This window comes from Larimichthys crocea, chromosome XII (assembly GCF_000972845.2).
Source record: "Larimichthys crocea isolate SSNF chromosome XII, L_crocea_2.0, whole genome shotgun sequence".
Lineage (NCBI taxonomy): Eukaryota > Metazoa > Chordata > Actinopteri > Sciaenidae > Larimichthys > Larimichthys crocea.
In genome coordinates this window covers 20,558,668-20,576,750 of record NC_040022.1, presented here as the reverse complement: position 1 = coordinate 20,576,750, position 18,083 = coordinate 20,558,668, and the positions used below count along the sequence as shown (strand labels likewise).

At 37.0% G+C, this 18,083-nt stretch overlaps 1 gene segment (V, D, J or C); it reads right to left on the bottom strand.

Annotated features, from left to right (window-relative positions):
- Positions 1-6,430: 6,430 nt before the first annotated feature.
- LOC109141995 (immunoglobulin heavy variable 3-48-like) lies at positions 6,431-7,276 on the bottom strand. The segment is given in 2 exon segments: positions 6,431-7,139; positions 7,228-7,276. Coding segments are annotated over 2 exon segments (366 nt in total).
- Positions 7,277-18,083: the final 10,807 nt, after the last annotated feature.

Here is an 18,083-nt window from a genome sequence, read left to right as displayed (position 1 = left end):
ATCAGTGAGATATGAGAGTCACCTTATAGTGACAGAGGAGAGAGAAACACTGCCATCTAGTGTTTTTATTAAATCAACTGCAACATTATGTTTTAAGCCCATATTGCCCAACAGATGTAAATTAATCATGTTAATAACATTATTGTGGCTGAAATGGCAACATGTAGTATTCATTATTGTTATTATTTCAGCAGGTCATTAGCTGTTTTGTAAAGAAGTGATCATTACAGTAAGACCTTTATTTGTTTATGTCTTTAATGTTTTTTTCATTATTAATTTTCGTTAATTTATCTATATTACAATATAATTATTTCTCAGGATCTCTTAATCCCATACAAATGAGTACTGTAGAATTTTGTGCAGCTGTTCAAACAATTTAGTCACTGTGAGTCTCGAGCACAATAAGGAAGGTCACTGAGTTTGCATCAGGGTCTAACTGGAGCCAATAGAATATAGTCTGTTGACTGTTTTAATATCCGCAGAGTGGAAATCATCTCTGCTTTATGTCTGATATATTAATTTAATTTTGATAATAATCTGTCTCTTTTCATGACTTTGTGTAATGTCTCATTTGAAATATTGAATGTGAATATGAATATAAAGAAAAAAATTGAATATGAATATTCAGGAAAAACAGCTCAGTACTGTAGGATTTTGTACAGCTGTTCAACCAACTCCAGTCACTGTGAGTATCGAGCACAATAATAAACAGCAGAATCTTCAGTCTTCAGACTGTTCATCTGCAGATACACCTGCTGTCTGCTGTCATCTCTGGAGATGGTAAACCGGTCTTGGACTGACTGCGAGTAGAATTTGCTGCTACTACCAGTATAAATCCAGGCAACCCACTCCAGTCCTTTTCCAGGAGCCTGTCTGATCCAGGCCATATGGTAGCTGCTAAATGTGAATCCAGAAGCTGTACAGGTCAATTTGTGAGATTCTCCAGGCCTTTTAATCACTGGTTCAGATTCTGTCAGAGTCTGACCATCAACACCTGTCATCACAGCACAGAAAACCATCATACAAACAGCAAAAAACACATTTTATAATTTAAATCCAAACATCAAATGAAAGATCAGTGAAGGTCTTCACCTGCCCAGCAGATAGTTAAAAGCAGCAGTCCTGTCCTATAGTCCATCATGTTAAACTGTGTGTCCACTGTTCTCTGTCATCCTCTCTGCAGTCAGATAAGTAGAGGTGGAAGACATCTGAGTTTTGCATTGACTCCTCCTCACAAAGAATCACTTTGGTTTTAGTAGGTTAGGTTTAAGTAGAGTCAAATTTGATTCATGGAACTCTATTTAAAATTTTTAATTCTCATTTGGAATTCATTTGAATTATTATTGTTGTTGTTGTTGTTGTTGTTGTTGTTGTTGATGTTGTTAATATTATTAGTGTCACAAAATAACTTTAGGAGATTTGATATGATGAGTCAAACTAAGCTGTTTGGGCATATAAATTATAAATTATTTAATTATAAAATGCAAAACAATTTAATTGTTTGTATTTTTGTTGGTCAAGTAAACACCCGAGAGGAAATACATCATGTGCTGATGATGGACCACATGTATTATACATGTATTCAAATGTTCCAAAATGATTTCCAGTACAACATAAAATCATCATTTTTCACCTCATGTTTTCATCACAAGTGATATGTAATTGACAATATAATTAAAATCAAAAACAGTGTGAAACAGTGAGATGACTTTTGAGACTTTATCATCACATTACTGATTTAGTTACTAAAGCACTTACTTATGGTTAATTGAAAGGTTTAAGAAATGGGTTGTATGATGATAGTGTAATTAAGATTTTCAAGGTGAAATACACATCGATGTTTCAGTGTTAGGGTACTGAGGTGTTTTCTTTTTTCTTTTTTTTTCTATTGATTGTTTGAGTTATTGTTGCTCTCTGACACAGTTTAATACAGCAGTGTCAGTCTGAACATTCTGTGCGTTTAAAGTCACTGTGTTGCTTTAAGAGTATGAGTCAATACTAAACTTGTGTCTTTAGTGAATCGTCATAGTGTGAACCTACAGTAAATCAAACAAACTGTTTGTGCTCACAAGGAGGAAAGAACTTGCTTTAACATAAATGTTTCTTGTCTAAAGAAACTAGACTGAATGTTTAATGACTTGGAAGCGTCCGTCCAAGTCATTCAAAGTTTAAAATTGAGTAAATTCTTCATCAACAGTAACACAGCTAAAAAACAAAACATCACTGGTCACACCAGAGACCAAGTACCACAGACAGACAGCAGCAATCTGCCAACATATAACCAATTAGCTATGCTAGGCTATACTGTACCACAGAGACAGTAAATATAAATAAATTACCTGTATTGATTTCAGCTCAGCACTGAAATTATTTTGCTATTGTCGGATGATTGTCATATTACATGTATTATTTGTATGGACAGACTGGTCTGCAATTTCGTTGTACTGTACTTGTACTGCTACAATGACAAAATAAAGCCCCTATCATCATCATCATCATCATCATCATCATAATTTATTTAGATCTGTTTTAGAGAAAACGTAAAGAAAGTTCAGTCTGTCCCTGATGCTGTGATGTCAGGTGTCATGTGGTGACCAGGGGCCTGTAGGACACAATTCATTTTAGTAAATATGTCACTGGGGCATCTATCTCTATATGTAGGCTAAATGAAATGGATGAAATGAAACTGATTGACATTAAAACTAAACACTCACATTACATTTATACAGTACTTGCTCCACTGTCAGTCTCATATACTTTCATTTCAAAACTGATCAGTCACCTCAGTGAGGTGGATTACTGCTGAGGGAAAGAGAATAAACAGCAGCTCCTTGAGTCTTCTAGCTGTTTATCTTGAAATCTCTTTGAGATGGTGAACTACAACGAAATGAACACACTAAAGTGATTCAGCATTTAAAATGTTGCATTAGTGTTTTTGTGAAGCGAGATCAAAAAGGATTTGAGTATAAAACTCTAGTTCAGTCCAAGGTTTGACTGTGTGTCCACTGTTCTCTGTCATCCTCTCTGCAGTCAGATAAGTAGAGGTGGAAGTCATCTGAGTTTTGCATGGACAGGGAGGAGAGAACACCTTTGGACATTGTCATCACCTATTGTTTATTGTGAGTTCAGACAAATACATTGTATTCATGCATCTCAATTTTGAATTGGAATTCAAATTCAAATCTTTAGAAGTTGAATTGTGCTCTTGTGTGAATTTAAATTGAGTGAAATTAGATTTGTGTTTGAAGTCTAGGGTCACCAGATTGTTGTGTTGTTGTGTCTTTGATCCCTTCACGAACAAATGACCTTTATTGTGTTTTTAATTGGTTAATGGTTGAATAAGTTTCTCATTAGAAGTGTTCAAAACTTTGCATTGTTTAAAAAATGTTTTCAAAATTGTTATCAAATATGCAGTCAGATAAGTAGAGGTGGAAGACATCTGAGTTTTGCATTGACTCCACCTATGAGAGAAAATGTTTGTGTCTGTGTTTCAGTCCATAGAACCATTCATGTCTTTAATTCACCATGATCCTCAAACCTTTTAGGAACGTTATATTATAAGCTGCAGTCAAACACAGCATATAAAATACAGTTGGACTGGACAGGACTTGTCATTGTCATTTAGGAAGAAATAACATTTAAGACATTTTCGTAGGATAATGTTCAAAGAAGAGAGGAGCGTACTGTAAAAAGGAGACAAGGAAGACTAAATAACTGACAAGGTTTTCAAGTCAAAAGTTTACTGGCATTCATTTCACAGGATTTTAAATTTACCAATTATGTCTTAATTATAATTAATCACCATGAGGTTGAATTACTCGAATTTGAATTACAAATGGTATTAACATTTTTAAAATATTCCTGTTTATTTATGCTAGTAATGTTTGTGGGTTACTCTATTGTGGGTGATTGTCACGTAATTTTAACACTGATGTCACACTCAATTTGTATATTTAAGCAATCCTAATCCATGTTTAGAATAATAATAACAGTTTTTCAGCAAATGTGGCTTTGAATTGAAATCAAAATATCACAGAAAAAAGGATAATTGGGTTTTCATGAACTACCTAAACTGAAAATGTAAAAAAAAATTATGTTAATTTAAACTACATGTCACATTCACCCATTCATACACACATTCATCCACTGACAGGACTGTGAGGTGCCATCAGAAGAGAGCTTGACTTCAGGTTCATTATGTTATGCAAAGACACCTGAATTTGGACAGGGTAAAGACGGACTGTGCTTGTGCATTCTGGATGAGGAACAGAGCCTGCTCCGCTTCTGGGTAAGCAACCAATGCATCCTCCTGATGCTGTGGTGAATGAATTTGCAGGAGGGGCTGTGTTGCCTGTGTATACTGAAAGCCAAGAACACCTGGTCTAGAATTCTTGTAGTCTGGGGACACAGAGAGTACTGCAGAGTGCAGTGAGAACTGCAGAGTTCTCAGTGGTAATGGAGAGGTCAATGACAAAAGATGTCTTCCCTGGAAGGAGGAGCAGCTCAGTGATGGCATATTTTCATTAAGTTACACTGTAAATGAGGTCCTGAGGTGGCATGTAAATAGGCAGAAGGCAGAACCTGAGCCTTAAACCAGACTGATGGGGTTCAAGCAAGTTGTTCTGGTGAAGCAAAAACTTGAGTGTAGACAGCTTGATCAAGTGTTTTTGAAAGAAGCAGAAGAATGACAGGTCTCTAATTACATCGGAAAGGTTTTAATAAAATCTAAACAGTGTTTCTCTAGTTGTGATAAACAGGCATACGGTCATATTATAACAGTGAACTGGTGTTGAAATCATAAGTGGTCTGAGGGCTCCTCCTCTGGTGTCTTCATGTAAGTGTTCAGGCACTGAGGGGTTTTTGTTCTACTGAAGCTTTGTGTTATTGTGGCTCACTGGCACAGTAATACACAGCAGTGTCTTCAGGCTGCACATTCTGTCCGTTTAGAGTCACTGTGTTGCTGGAAGTGTCTAAGTCAATGCTGAACTTGTTCTTTAGAGAATGTTTATAGTGTGAATCTCCAGTAGCTCTCATTCCAATCCACTCCAGTCCTTTCCCTGCAGGCTGTCTGATCCAAGCTGTGAAGTAGCTGCCAATAGAATAAGAGACCTGACAGGTGATGGTCAGACGTTGACCAGGCTGCACAGTCACAGAGGTTGGCTGTGTGAACTGTTGACACTTCACTCCAAAAAAAATTGTAACAAATGATCAAGTTATACTGTCATAATAAAATAACTGTTAACTTTGACAAATCCAGAGAGACTCACATCCAGCTGCCAACAGCAGCAGCAGAGCTACAGAAAACATGGTTTGCGTTGAAAGTGACGAGCTGTGAACTCCACTGACAGCCTGATGTGAAGTTTTTATAGCTGAGTAACAAGGAAGGTCACTGAGTTTGCATTGGGTCTAACTGGAGCCAATAGAATATAATCTGTTGACTGTTTTAATATCCGTAGAGTGGAAATCATCTCTGCTTTATGTCTGATATATTAATGTCCTTATACACTTTTTGAAAATGTTCCTGCATTTACAGAAATGAAACAACTGTTAATTTTATTTTTACTGTATTTACTAAACAATTAATGATTAGATGTATTGTACGAACAACATATCATTATTTAAACAACTTAATGTGAATATTAGAATGAATCATGGAATCATGAATCATTAACATGAATCATGGATCATCAAAACATATTCATTAAAATCAACATTGGAATAATAATGATGATGTGGAACAATGGGGGAAAAAAAGGAGTAACCACCAATAATGTTGCGTTCTATAAGACTTGTTTACAGTGTGTTTAATATGTTTTTTAATCATTAACATACATTTTGAATATGATGTGAGTTGTTATTTACTATCAGCACTTCACCATCTACATAACATATCAATTTTAAAGGTATGAGTAAAAGTACTTTTTTAATTGCAGCATTTGTTCATTCATTTCATTTCTGAGGTTACTGAACTTACTGACTGCATTTACTGACAGCAGCCAGGATCATGTAAATAGTTTGAAACCTTCAGTCTAATGCTGCCGGTCTGAAGTTTGCACAAAATACTATAAATAGTTAGTTAGTTAGTTAGTGTTTGCAGATGTTTGAAGACATACAGGAACTGAAACCTGTGTGAGAAAATTCACCACATCTCACTTCTCTGGAAAAACATGACTCTGACTATTGTTTTGCATTTTTTGTTTAGATATTTTTTTAATTATGATGATGCTTTTAGAGATTTAACCAGAAGAGTCTGAACAGCTGTCAAGATAACAACAAAAACCATCATACAAACGACACATTTACAGCTTAAAAGTAAACATCAAATGAAAGATCAGTGAAGATGCTGAACTGCCCAGCAGATAGTCCATCATGTTAAACTGTTAAACTGTTAGCATGTTTAACCCTTCACATCATATGCTTTTTGCTTCAAACTTATAAAATCTAAAGAAGTTTCTCTCTTTAACAGTAAACTAATGTTGAAATAATTATTCTTCTGAGGGCTTCTCCTCGGCTGGGGTTAGGGTTAACCCTAACCCCTGACAAGTGATGGTGGGTTGAATTTTTTTATTGTGTGTGTAAAAATTTTATTTTTATTTAATTACTTAATTTATGTCAGTCACAGTCAGGTCAAAAGGACATTAAATTTTACATCTCCCTTAACTACATATTAGAGAACACCAGAGCTGCACTCAAACCGATGAAGCATTTTTCTTCAGATGTTGTTTCTCTGAGTGGGTATGATGTTGAACATCAATTTATGTGAATGGAAAATGTAGAAGTTGAACATGTATAAGTTCTTGTACAGCGTTGGTGCTTCCTGTGTCACTGTGAGTCTCGAGCACAATAATAAACAGCAGAATCTTCAGTCTTCAGACTGTTCATCTGCAGATACAGCTGCTCTTTGCTGTTGTCTCTGGAGATGGTAAACCGGCCTTGAACTGACTGAGAGTAGTATTTGGTGCTACCACTACCACTATCAATGAAAGCAATCCACTCCAGTCCTTTTCCAGGAGCCTGTCTGACCCAGCCCATCCAGTGGTTGCTGAATGTGAATCCAGAGGCTGTACAGGTCAATCTGTGAGATTCTCCAGGCCTTTTAATCGCTGGTTCAGATTCTGTCAGAGTCTGACCATCAACACCTGTCAAGACAACAAAGAAAACCATCAGGAACAACAAAATTACAACTTACAAGCAAACATCAAAAGAAAGATCAGTGAAGATCTTCACCTGCCCAGCAGATAGTTAAAAGCAGCAGTCCTGTCCTATAGTCCATCATGTTAAACTGTGTGTCCACTGTTCTCTGTCATCCTCTCTGCAGTCAGATAAGTAGAGGTGGAAGACATCTGAGTTTTGCATTGACTCCTCCTCACAGGGAGGAAATTAAAGGATTGGACTTTGATGCCTCTTGTCTTTCTTATCTAATAAAACTAGACTCATGGTAAGGAACTATTCATCAAGGACAGTTAAAGTTTGAAAGTTGCTGACACATTTCAAATTGAGTAACATCATCAACATTAACACAAGAAACGAAATAATAACACACAATAACACCAGACAGAAACAAACGTCCATTCTTTTACAGGTTGTTGACAGACAGCAGCGATCTGCCCACATATAACCAATAAACTATGCTAAGCTATACCAAAGAGACACTGAATATAAATAGATTACATACAATTATTTCAGCTCAGCACTAAAATTATTTTGCTATTGTCAGATGATTTAATTCTGTTTCAGGGAAAGCATGAAGAAAGTTCAGTCCGTCTGTCCATAATTCTCTAAAGTCATGTGTCATGTGGTGACCAGGGGCCCGTAGGACACAATTCATTTTGGAAAATATGTCACTGGGGCATGTATGTCTATATTCAGGCTATACATTTATGTGTGCATGAAATAAAACTACATAATTGATTGATATTAAACTAAACAATCACATTTAACATCCAAGAGATTGATTTGTGTGTTACGACTCCAGGTCATGGTGTGTAGCTAAAAAGAACCTTTATACAGCACAAGCTACACTGTCAGTCTCACACACTTTCAATTCAAATTGATGGGTCACCTCATTGAGGTGGATTACTGCTGAGGGAGCAAACATGTGAAAAAGGAAGACATTGCTTTTCTTCCAAGACTCCAGGACAGTTTGTCTTGTGGTATCAATTATTCATTCAGCTTTCATTACAATGTCTCACAAGCACAAGAATAAACAGCAGCTCCTTCAGTCTTTGTGAGATGGTGAACTGAAACTAAATGAACACATTAAACTGCAGTCCCTGCTGACTCAGTATTTAAAATGTTCTTTTAGTGTTTTAATGAAGTGAGCTCACAAAGAGTGTGAGTATAAAACTGTAGTCCAGTCCAGGGTTTGACTGTCAGTCATTTAAGATCAGTGAGATATTAGAGTCACCTTATAGTGACAGAGGAGAGAGAAACTTGACACTGACTGCCATCTAGTGTTTTTATTAAATCAACTGCAACATTATGTTTTAATCCCATATTGTCCAACAGATGTAAATACCATTAATGTGACTGAAATGACAACATGTAGTACTCTTTATTATTATTATTTCAGCTGGTCATTTGGCTATCATTAGCTGTTTTGTAAAGAAGTGATCATTACAGTATTACCTTTTTTTATTTTTTTATTTTATCAATATTTCAATATAATTCTTTCTCAGGATCTCTTAGTCCTGTACAAATGAGTACTGTAGGTTTTTGTGCAGCTGTTCAACCAACTCCATTCACTGTGACTCTCGAGCACAATAATAAACAGCAGAATCTTCAGTCTTCAGACTGTTCATCTGCAGATACAGCTGCTGTCTGCTGTTGTCTCTGGAGATGGTAAACCGGCCTTTGACTGACTGAGAGTAGTGAATGCTACTACCACCATTACTGATATAAGCAATCCACTCCAGTCCTTTTCCAGGAGCCTGTCTGATCCAGTTCATGTCATAGTTACTGAATGTGAATCCAGAGGCTGTACAGGTCAATCTGTGAGATTCTCCAGGCCTTTTAACAACTGGTTCAGATTCTGTCAGAGTCTGACCATCAACACCTGTTAAGAGGGATAAAAACATCAAGCGAAATAAGCATGTGACAAAAATAAAAGCTAACCAATACTAAGATCAGTGAAGATCTTCACCTGCCCAGCAGATAGTTAAAAGCAGCAGTCCTGTCCTATAGTCCATCATGTTAAACTGTGTGTCCACTGTTCTCTGTCATCCTCTCTGCAGTCAGATAAGTAGAGGTGGAAGACGTCTGAGTTTTGCATTGACTCCTCCTCACATGGAGGAGAGAACTGGCTTTAACATAAATGTCTCTTGTCTAAAGAAGCTAGACTGAATGTTTAATGACCTGGAATCGTCCGTCCAAGTCATTTAAAGTTTAAAATTGAGTAAATTCTTCATCAACAGTAACACAGCAGCTAAAAGACAAAACAGTCACACCAGAGAGAAGTACCACACTTTTACAGGTGTGGACAGACAGCAGCAATTTGCCCACATATAACCAATAAACTATGCTAGGTTATACTGTACCACAGAGACAGTAAATATAAATAAATTACCTGTAATGATTTCAGCTCAGCACTGAAATTATTTTGCTATTGTCTGATGTTTTTTTTAGTTCTGTTTTATCAAAAACGTGAAGAAAGTTCAGTCTGTGTGTCTCCCTGATGATCTGTCAGGTGTCATGTGGTGACCAGGGGCCTGTAGGACACAATTCATTTTAGTCAATATGTCACTGGGGCATCTATCTCTATATGTAGGCTGAATGAAATGGATGAAATGAAATTGATTGACATTAAAACTAAACACTCACATTTTACGTTTCATTCATGATAATGATTGTTTTGCTGTCACTGGCTGTTTTCTGTGGAAGTGATCTTAACAATAAGACTTTTACTTATTTAATGGTTTGTGATGTTACACAATGACCCTCTTTCTCAGGATCAACCAGTTCAGTTAAGATGAGTGCTGTAGGTTTTTGTACAGCTGTTCAACCAACTCCAGTCACTGTGGCTGTCGAGCACAATAATAAACAGCAGAATCTTCAGTCTTCAGACTGTTCATCTGCAGATACAGCTGCTGTCTGCTGTTGTCTCTGGAGATGGTAAACCGGCCTTGGACTGACTGAGAGTAAAAAGTGCCGCTACCATCACCATAGATAAAAGCAAGCCACTCCAGTCCTTTTCCAGGAGCCTGTCTGATCCAATTCATAGCATAGCTGCTGAATGTGAATCCAGAGGCTGTACAGGTCAATCTGTGAGATTCTCCAGGCCTTTTAATCGCTGGTTCAGATTCTGTCAGAGTCTGACCATCAACACCTGGCAAGATAAAGATAAAATAAGAAAAAAACATCACATGCAAGAAATGTATGACTTAAAGTCAGACATCAAAAGACAGATCAGTGAAGATCTTCACCTGCCCAGCAGATAGTTAAAAGCAGCAGTCCTGTCCTATAGTCCATCATGTTAAACTGTGTGTCCACTGTTCTCTGTCATCCTCTCTGCAGTCAGATAAGTAGAGGTGGAAGACATCTGAGTTTTGCATTGACTCCTCCTCACAGGGAGGAGAGAAATGTACTGGATTTTACTTTCAAAGAAGCATTTTTCAGGAGTCCTTCCAACGACATCACTACTTACCCAATTTTATTTTTACTTCTATTTTTTTTGTTTCATATAACTCATTTATTTTTTCTTTTACTTCATCTATTTATTTTTTTTCCTCCTGTTGTTGCAACAGTAAAATTCCTCTCATTTGTATCATGACCATTCATTTTAAAACAAACAGATAAATGTTTCAAATATCCTGGTTTGAGAAGAGATGTGTCCTTAGCCAAACGCTTTATGACGGTTTCCATCAAACAATTTTATTCATTCCAGTTTTGTTGCTGCTGTGCTCTTACTGGATTCCCTAATTAGATTTTGTGATCACAGTTTCTGTAACTTCTGGCACAGTGCAACACATCTTTGTAATTTATAACTTCCTGAAACAAAAAAAAGGAAAAAAGAACAGGAAATAAGTCTTTGTTCATCAGTTGTTTCAAAAGAAAAAGACAAACATACATGCTTTTATTAAAAAAGAAATGAAAACATTTTTAAATTGTAATTATCTACATTTCTGTAAGTTGAAACTAATTTAGACATTTAGTGAAATATGTGAAGTTTGCATGTTCTCTTCATGTCTGCGTGCATCATGTGAATAGTTTGAAAGCTTCAGTCTGATTTTGCAGGTTTACAGAAAAGACTTTTAATGGTTTCAGTGTTTGCAGACACTTGGAGCCTCTAAAGGACAGACGATCAGGACACAAGCTCCAGAAAAGAGAAAACTTGACACTCACTGCCCTCTAATTGTGTTGTCTGTGACCCTTTTATCAACAAGTGATCTTTGTTGTTTGTTTGTTTGTGTTTTTTGTTTTTATCAATTAAATTTTTTTCAGTACTTTGGATATTATTATTTAAAGTATTTAATATGAATAGAATATAGAAGGATATAAAGAAAAAAGCAATAAAAAAATATAGAAAAACTATAGAACATGAATATGAAGGGAAAATTCTTAATCCTTCTGCTGTATCAATCTTCTAAAGATCTCTAAGATTTTGTACAGCTGTTAAACCAACTCCAGTCACTGTGAGTCTCGAGCACAATAATAAACAGCAGAATCTTCAGTCTTCAGACTGTTCATCTGCAGATACACCTGCTGTCTGCTGTTGTCTCTGGAGATGGTAAACCGGCCTTTGACTGACTGAGGGTAGTTAGTGCTGCTACCATCAGTACTAATCCAGGCAATCCACTCCAGTCCTTTGCCAGGAGCCTGTCTGATCCAGTGCATCCAGTAGTCACTGAATGTGAATCCAGAGGCTGTACAGGTCAATCGGTGAGATTCTCCAGGCCTTTTAATCACTGGTTCAGATTCTGTCAGAGTCTGACCATCAACACCTGTCCAGATATGAAGCAAATAAGCTTTGGCTGACAACAAAAATGAATTTGAAACAATTACAAATGAAACATTAATGAAGATCTTCACCTGCCCAGCAGATAGTTAAAAGCAGCAGTCCTGTCCTATAGTCCATCATGTTAAACTGTGTGTCCACTGTTCTCTGTCATCCTCTCTGCAGTCAGATAAGTAGAGGTGGAAGACATCTGAGTTTTGCATTGACTCCTCCTTACGGGGAGGAAATGAAAGGATTGGACTTTGATGCCTTTTGTTTTTCTTGTCTAATGAAACTAGACTGATGGTAAGGAACTATCCATCAAGGACAGTTAAAGTTTGAAAGTTCTGACACATTTCAAATTGAGTAACTTGTTCATCTTCATTACCACAACAAAAATAACACACAATAGTACCAGACAGAAACTTTAAGGTCTACTACTTTACAGGTTGTTGACATATAGCAGCGATCTGCACACCTATGACCAATAAACTATAGGCTACATCACAAAGACAATATAAATACATTACCTACAATTATTTCAGCCAGTTCAGTCTGTGTGTGCATAATTCTCTGATGTCAGGTGTCATGTGGTGACCAGGGGCCTGTAGGACAAAATTCATTTTGGAAAATGTGTGACTGGGGCAAGTTTGTTCATATTTAGATTATGTATCAAATTTCTTCCAAGACTCCAGGGCAGTTTGCCTTGCAGTATTATTCAGCTTTCATCACAATGTCTCACAAGCACAAGAATAAACAGCAGCTCCTTCAGTCTTTGTGAGATGGTGAACTGAAACTAAATGAACACATTAAACTGCAGTCCCTGCTGACTCAGCACTTAAAATGTTCTTTTAGTGTTTTAATGAAGTGAGCTCACAAAGAGTGTGAGTATAAAACTGTAGTCCAGTCCAGGGTTTGACTGTCAGTCATTTAAGATCAGTGAGATATGAGAGTCACTTTATAGTGACAGAGGAGAGAGAAACTTGACACTGACTGCCATCTAGTGTTTTTATGAAATCAACTGCAACATTATGTTTTAATCCCATATTGTCCAACAGATGTAAATGAATCATGTTAATAACATTAATGTGGCTGAAATGGCAACATGTAGTATTTATTATTGTTATTATTTCAGCAGGTCATTAATATCTGTTTTGTAAAGAAGTGATCATTACAGTAAGACTTTTATTTTTTTATGTCTTTAATGTTTGTTTTTTTGTCGGTTAATGATGTTTTCATTATTATATTATATTGGATATATTATTATATATCCAACATAATTCTGTCTCAGGAACGCTTAATCCTGTACAAATGAGTACTGCAGGATTTTGTGCAGCTGTTCAACCAACTCCAGTCACTGTGGCTCTCGAGCACAATAATAAACAGCAGAATCTTCAGTCTTCAGACTGTTCATCTGCAGATACACCTGCTGTCTGCTGTTGTCTCTGGAGATGGTAAACCGGCCTTGAACTGACTGAGAGTAGACTGGATAGAATTTCCTATCATCATTGTGTTCAATCCAGGCAATCCACTCCAGTCCTTTTCCAGGAGCCTGTCTGACCCAGGCCATCCATAGCTGCTATGTGAATCAGAGGCTGTACAGGTCAATCTGTGAGATTCTCCAGGCCTTTTAATCGCCTGGTTCAGATTCTGTCAGAGTCTGACCATCAACACCTGTCAAGACAACACAAAAATCATGACATACAAGAAATTTAACAACTTCAAATCACATCAAATGAAAGATCAGTGAAGATCTCACCTGCCCAGCAGATAGTTAAAGAAGCAGTCCTGTCTATAGTCCATCAGTTAAACTGGTGTCCACTGTCCTCTGTCATCCTCTCTTGCAGTCAGATAAGTAGAGGTGGAAGACATCTGAGTTTTGTGCATTGACTCCTCCTATGAGAGAAGGTGAGGGGGTTGCGTGGGCGTGTCTTACCTGCTGAATGTAAACCGCTGTGAAACAATCAAGAAATAACTGTTTTTATTTCGATGAATTAATAACAGCTTTATCGAGGCCGGTGCTCGCTCTCTTTGTATGTTATGTCTCTTCTTCTTCTCATCTCTCTCTGTCTCTGTTCTGTCTCTCTCCGCCTCATCTCTCGTCTCCTCTCTCCCTCTCTCTCTCCTCTTCTTAGTTATTTATGCTGATGCATGTTTGGGTTATTCTCTTGTGCTGATTCAGGTGACTGCTGAATTTAATAATTCATTTAGCTTTGAAGTAATGCTGTGGATGTTTGTATCCAGTTGTTAAATATTAAATTGTTTTTAAAGGGGATCTGTTTGTTGCTCAGTTGCACAGAGATCAAAATTCAAGTGCTTTCAGTGTAAAATATGTACTGAATGAATGTAGCTCTCATTTTACGTATTCAAACACAGCAAATTATCAGTCTGCAGATTGAAAGTTAGGTTGCTAAAAACATAAATTGTTTATATTAGTTTGTGATTTTCTCTTTGAGGAATAGTTTCAATAGACACTGAAGGTCTGTTAATACACATCTGTTAATTTAGTGACACTTTTGCATATTTAAGTAATTCAAATCGATAGTTTCAGAAATAAATAACGATTTGTCATGAATAGTTTTGAGACTCAATTAACAAAACTAATAAAATGTTTTTGATGTAAAGGAAAGAAAATAAGTTTACTTCAACCTACCTAAACTGAGATGTGAATCAAAGAGTCTGATGAGTAACGTAGGATTTGGTACAACTGCTTAAGCAACAAATCACTGCATTGGAGTCTCGAGCACAATATAAACAGCAGAATCTGTCAGATCTTAGACATGTTCATCTGCAGATACACCGCTGTCTGCCTGTCTCTGGAGATGGTAAACCTCCCTGGACTGGACTGGGAGTAAAAAGTGTGGCTACCATCACATTGATATGAGCATCCACTCTCAGTTCTTTCCAGGAACCTGTCGACCCAGCCCATCGCAAAGCTCACTGAAATGACATCCAGAGGCTTGTACAGAGTCAATTTGGTGAGATTCTCCAGCCTTTGTAATCACGGTTCAAGTTCTGTCAGAGTCTGACCATATACCTATAGTCTTATAATAGTACATAATAAACGATCACATATATACTAATATAGGCAAATACTACATATATAATAGAAGATAGATATAATATATCAGTGAAGAATCAGCATTCTGTAATGCATCATGTAACGTGTCCACTGTTCTTCAACCTCTCTGGTAATAAGTAAGGGTCTTAATTTGATTGAATTAGATTTCGTATGATGTGCTAGGGCAATGGGTTTGATACTGTCTTTGGACGCATAAAAATATATTCTTATTAGATCTATTTGAATCCCTTTATGTTGAGTAAATAGTTGTGGTTTATCTTTATTGAGTGGCTTTCAGTCAGCTACAGATTGTTAAAGAATCAATGGTTTCATGATCGAGGATATTCAAACAATATAGTTTAGGCATTTACTGGTCAAATGTTTGTCATGTATTCCGCCGTGACATTATTGTCGTCTCATATACATGTGTAAGTCACCTATTCGACAATGACACCATTATGCTAGTAATTCTTACTGTGTATTTAAATGAAACGATCCCGCTGAGTACTGTAGGATTTTGTAAGCTGCTCAACAACCATCGTCACGTGGGCTCTTCGAGCACAATAATAAACGCTGAATCTCAGTCTTCAACTGTTTATCTGCAGAAAGAGCTTCTCCTGCCATCGTCTCTGGAGATGGTAAACCGGACTTGAACTGACTGAGAGTAGTATTTGCTTCTACTCCAGGAGATCCAGGCAAGCCAACCCAGTCCTTTTCCAGGAGCCCTGCCTGATCCAGCCCATACTAGCTTGCTGAATGAACAGTCCAAGAGTGTGTACAGGTCAATCTGTGAGATTCTCCAGCCCTTTTAATCCTGGTTCAGATTCTGGTAAAGGCTTGACCACAACCCTATCAAGACAGCAAAGAAAACGCATCATCAAACAACGAAAGCTCTTATTTACAACAATTAAAATAACATCAAATGAAAGATCGTGAAGATCTTCACCGCCCCAGCAGATAGTTAAAAGCAGCATCCTGTCCTATAGTCCATATTGAAACTGTGGTTCCCTGTTCTTGTCATCCTCTCTGCAGTCAGATAAGTAGAGGTAGAAAACTCAAAGTTTTGCATTGACTATCCTCTATAGGGAGGAAAGAACCAGACTAGAGAATTTAATGAAAATGGGGAATGTCAGCAACAGTCTGCCCTCCAAGTCAGCTGTTGTCTGTTTTCATTTGTGTAAAATTCTAACAAAAACATGTTTGAAAAATAAAACCACTTATATTGCAATCATCATGCAAAAATCTGTCATCTGACACAGTTAACAACAAGATTTATTCCATAATAATAACTCATAATTGCACCTCTGTATGAAGCCTCGTGTTCCCCATTCGTCACTTTGAGTATATGGGCAACACAGAGAAATTTACAATAATATGAATCATGTATAGTTTATCTATCACCAACAGTTATAGCATTTCCTAAAAACTGCTTATTAGCCTCTCACCCTGTCATATTATTAATTATATTTGATCTATTGTGGATGTGGACATTTTACGTAATCATTCGATCAAATGAGAACCTTTACACTGACTGCCTCTAGTGTATTTTTAAAAAACGCAACATTTTTGTCACATCCATATGTGTCCAAGTTTAAATCAATATGGTAAACATTAATTCCTGTGGCTGAAATGTGTACAAAGGTTTTTATTTCTTTTATTCATCGATGGACATCTTACAGTCATTGGGCTGCTTTGTGAAGAAGTGATCATTAACAGTCAGATATTTTTTATTTAATTTATGTCTTCACGTCCCATGTTGTTTGGTTCATGATGGAATGTTGTTGTCAATAAACACAACAAGCAATAGATGACATATACTAAATTCATGATTTTTTAAATTGTCATCGGTCCAGTAATGATGAGTAACTGTTAGGATTTTTGACAGCTGTTCAAACACTTCAGAGTCACTGTGAGTCCTCATCAGCACAATAATAAAACAGCAGAAGCTTCAGTCTTCAGACTAGTGTCATACTGCAGATACACTGCTTCTGCTGTTGTATCTCTGAGACGAAAACCGGCTGGACTGACTGAGAGTAGTATTTTGCCACTGCTGCCACCTTCAGTAGCGTCCCTCACGGTCCGTTCCAGGAGGCCTGTCTGAACCTCAGCCATCCGAGTAGTCTACTGGAATGACAAATGCCAGAAGCTTAACAGGTAACTGTGAGATTCTCCAGGCCTGATTTAAATCGCTAGGTTTAGATCTGTCAGAGGTCTGACCATCATGTGAACGTGGTGTCCAACTGTTCTTCTGTCATCTCGTGCAAGTCCAGAATAAGAGAGGTGGAACATTGAATTTTGCATGACTCCGCCTCTGATGTGAGCATCCTGTCATCTGCCTCATGTCTTCATCTAGATCATATATAAGAAACTCATTTAGAATCCGATTTACAGACTGGCAGTTTTCCTGAACACACAGCCAGACCAGCTTCAGAAGTGAAATGCAGTTGGACTGGCAGAACGTGTCCAATTGTCATTTAGGAGAAACAATGTCTCAAGACATTTAGACGGTTAAAAATGTTTGAAGTGACGAATAATATAGCTAGTTAAAAAGGGATAACACGTAAAACGAATAACAAAATAAGTTAACAACAACCATTAGTTAATGTTCAAAATTCTTATCTCTTCAGTGTTAAGTCATAATCCAAAAACAGTCCATCTAGTAAGCACTAAACGACCATGCATCAAGCTTGTCGGATAAAACGCAAAACATAGGACAGAAAGAAGACTCACAGTGCAGAGAGAAACACCGACGGAAGAAATGAATGGTGTTCATCCTCCCATTGAGGATGGACCTCTGATTCTCCACAACAAAGTAAGAAGAGCGGGTCAGATTTTATTTATTTTTAGTAAATTAATTTGTCACATCCAGAAGTATATTTCATTTTTTCCTCGACATTTGAAAGATTTGTTTTATATCATATGTTTGTAAACAAACAGAGAAAAAAGAGTGGTCATGTAGATAATTTTAACTAAAGAATCACAATATGAAATGTGGAAAATTATTGTGTCGTCACATGTTTTGGGGGTATTGGTGGTTAGTGGTTGTGGTGGTTTGTATCATTATGGAAGACACGTGCACACAAAAAAAAG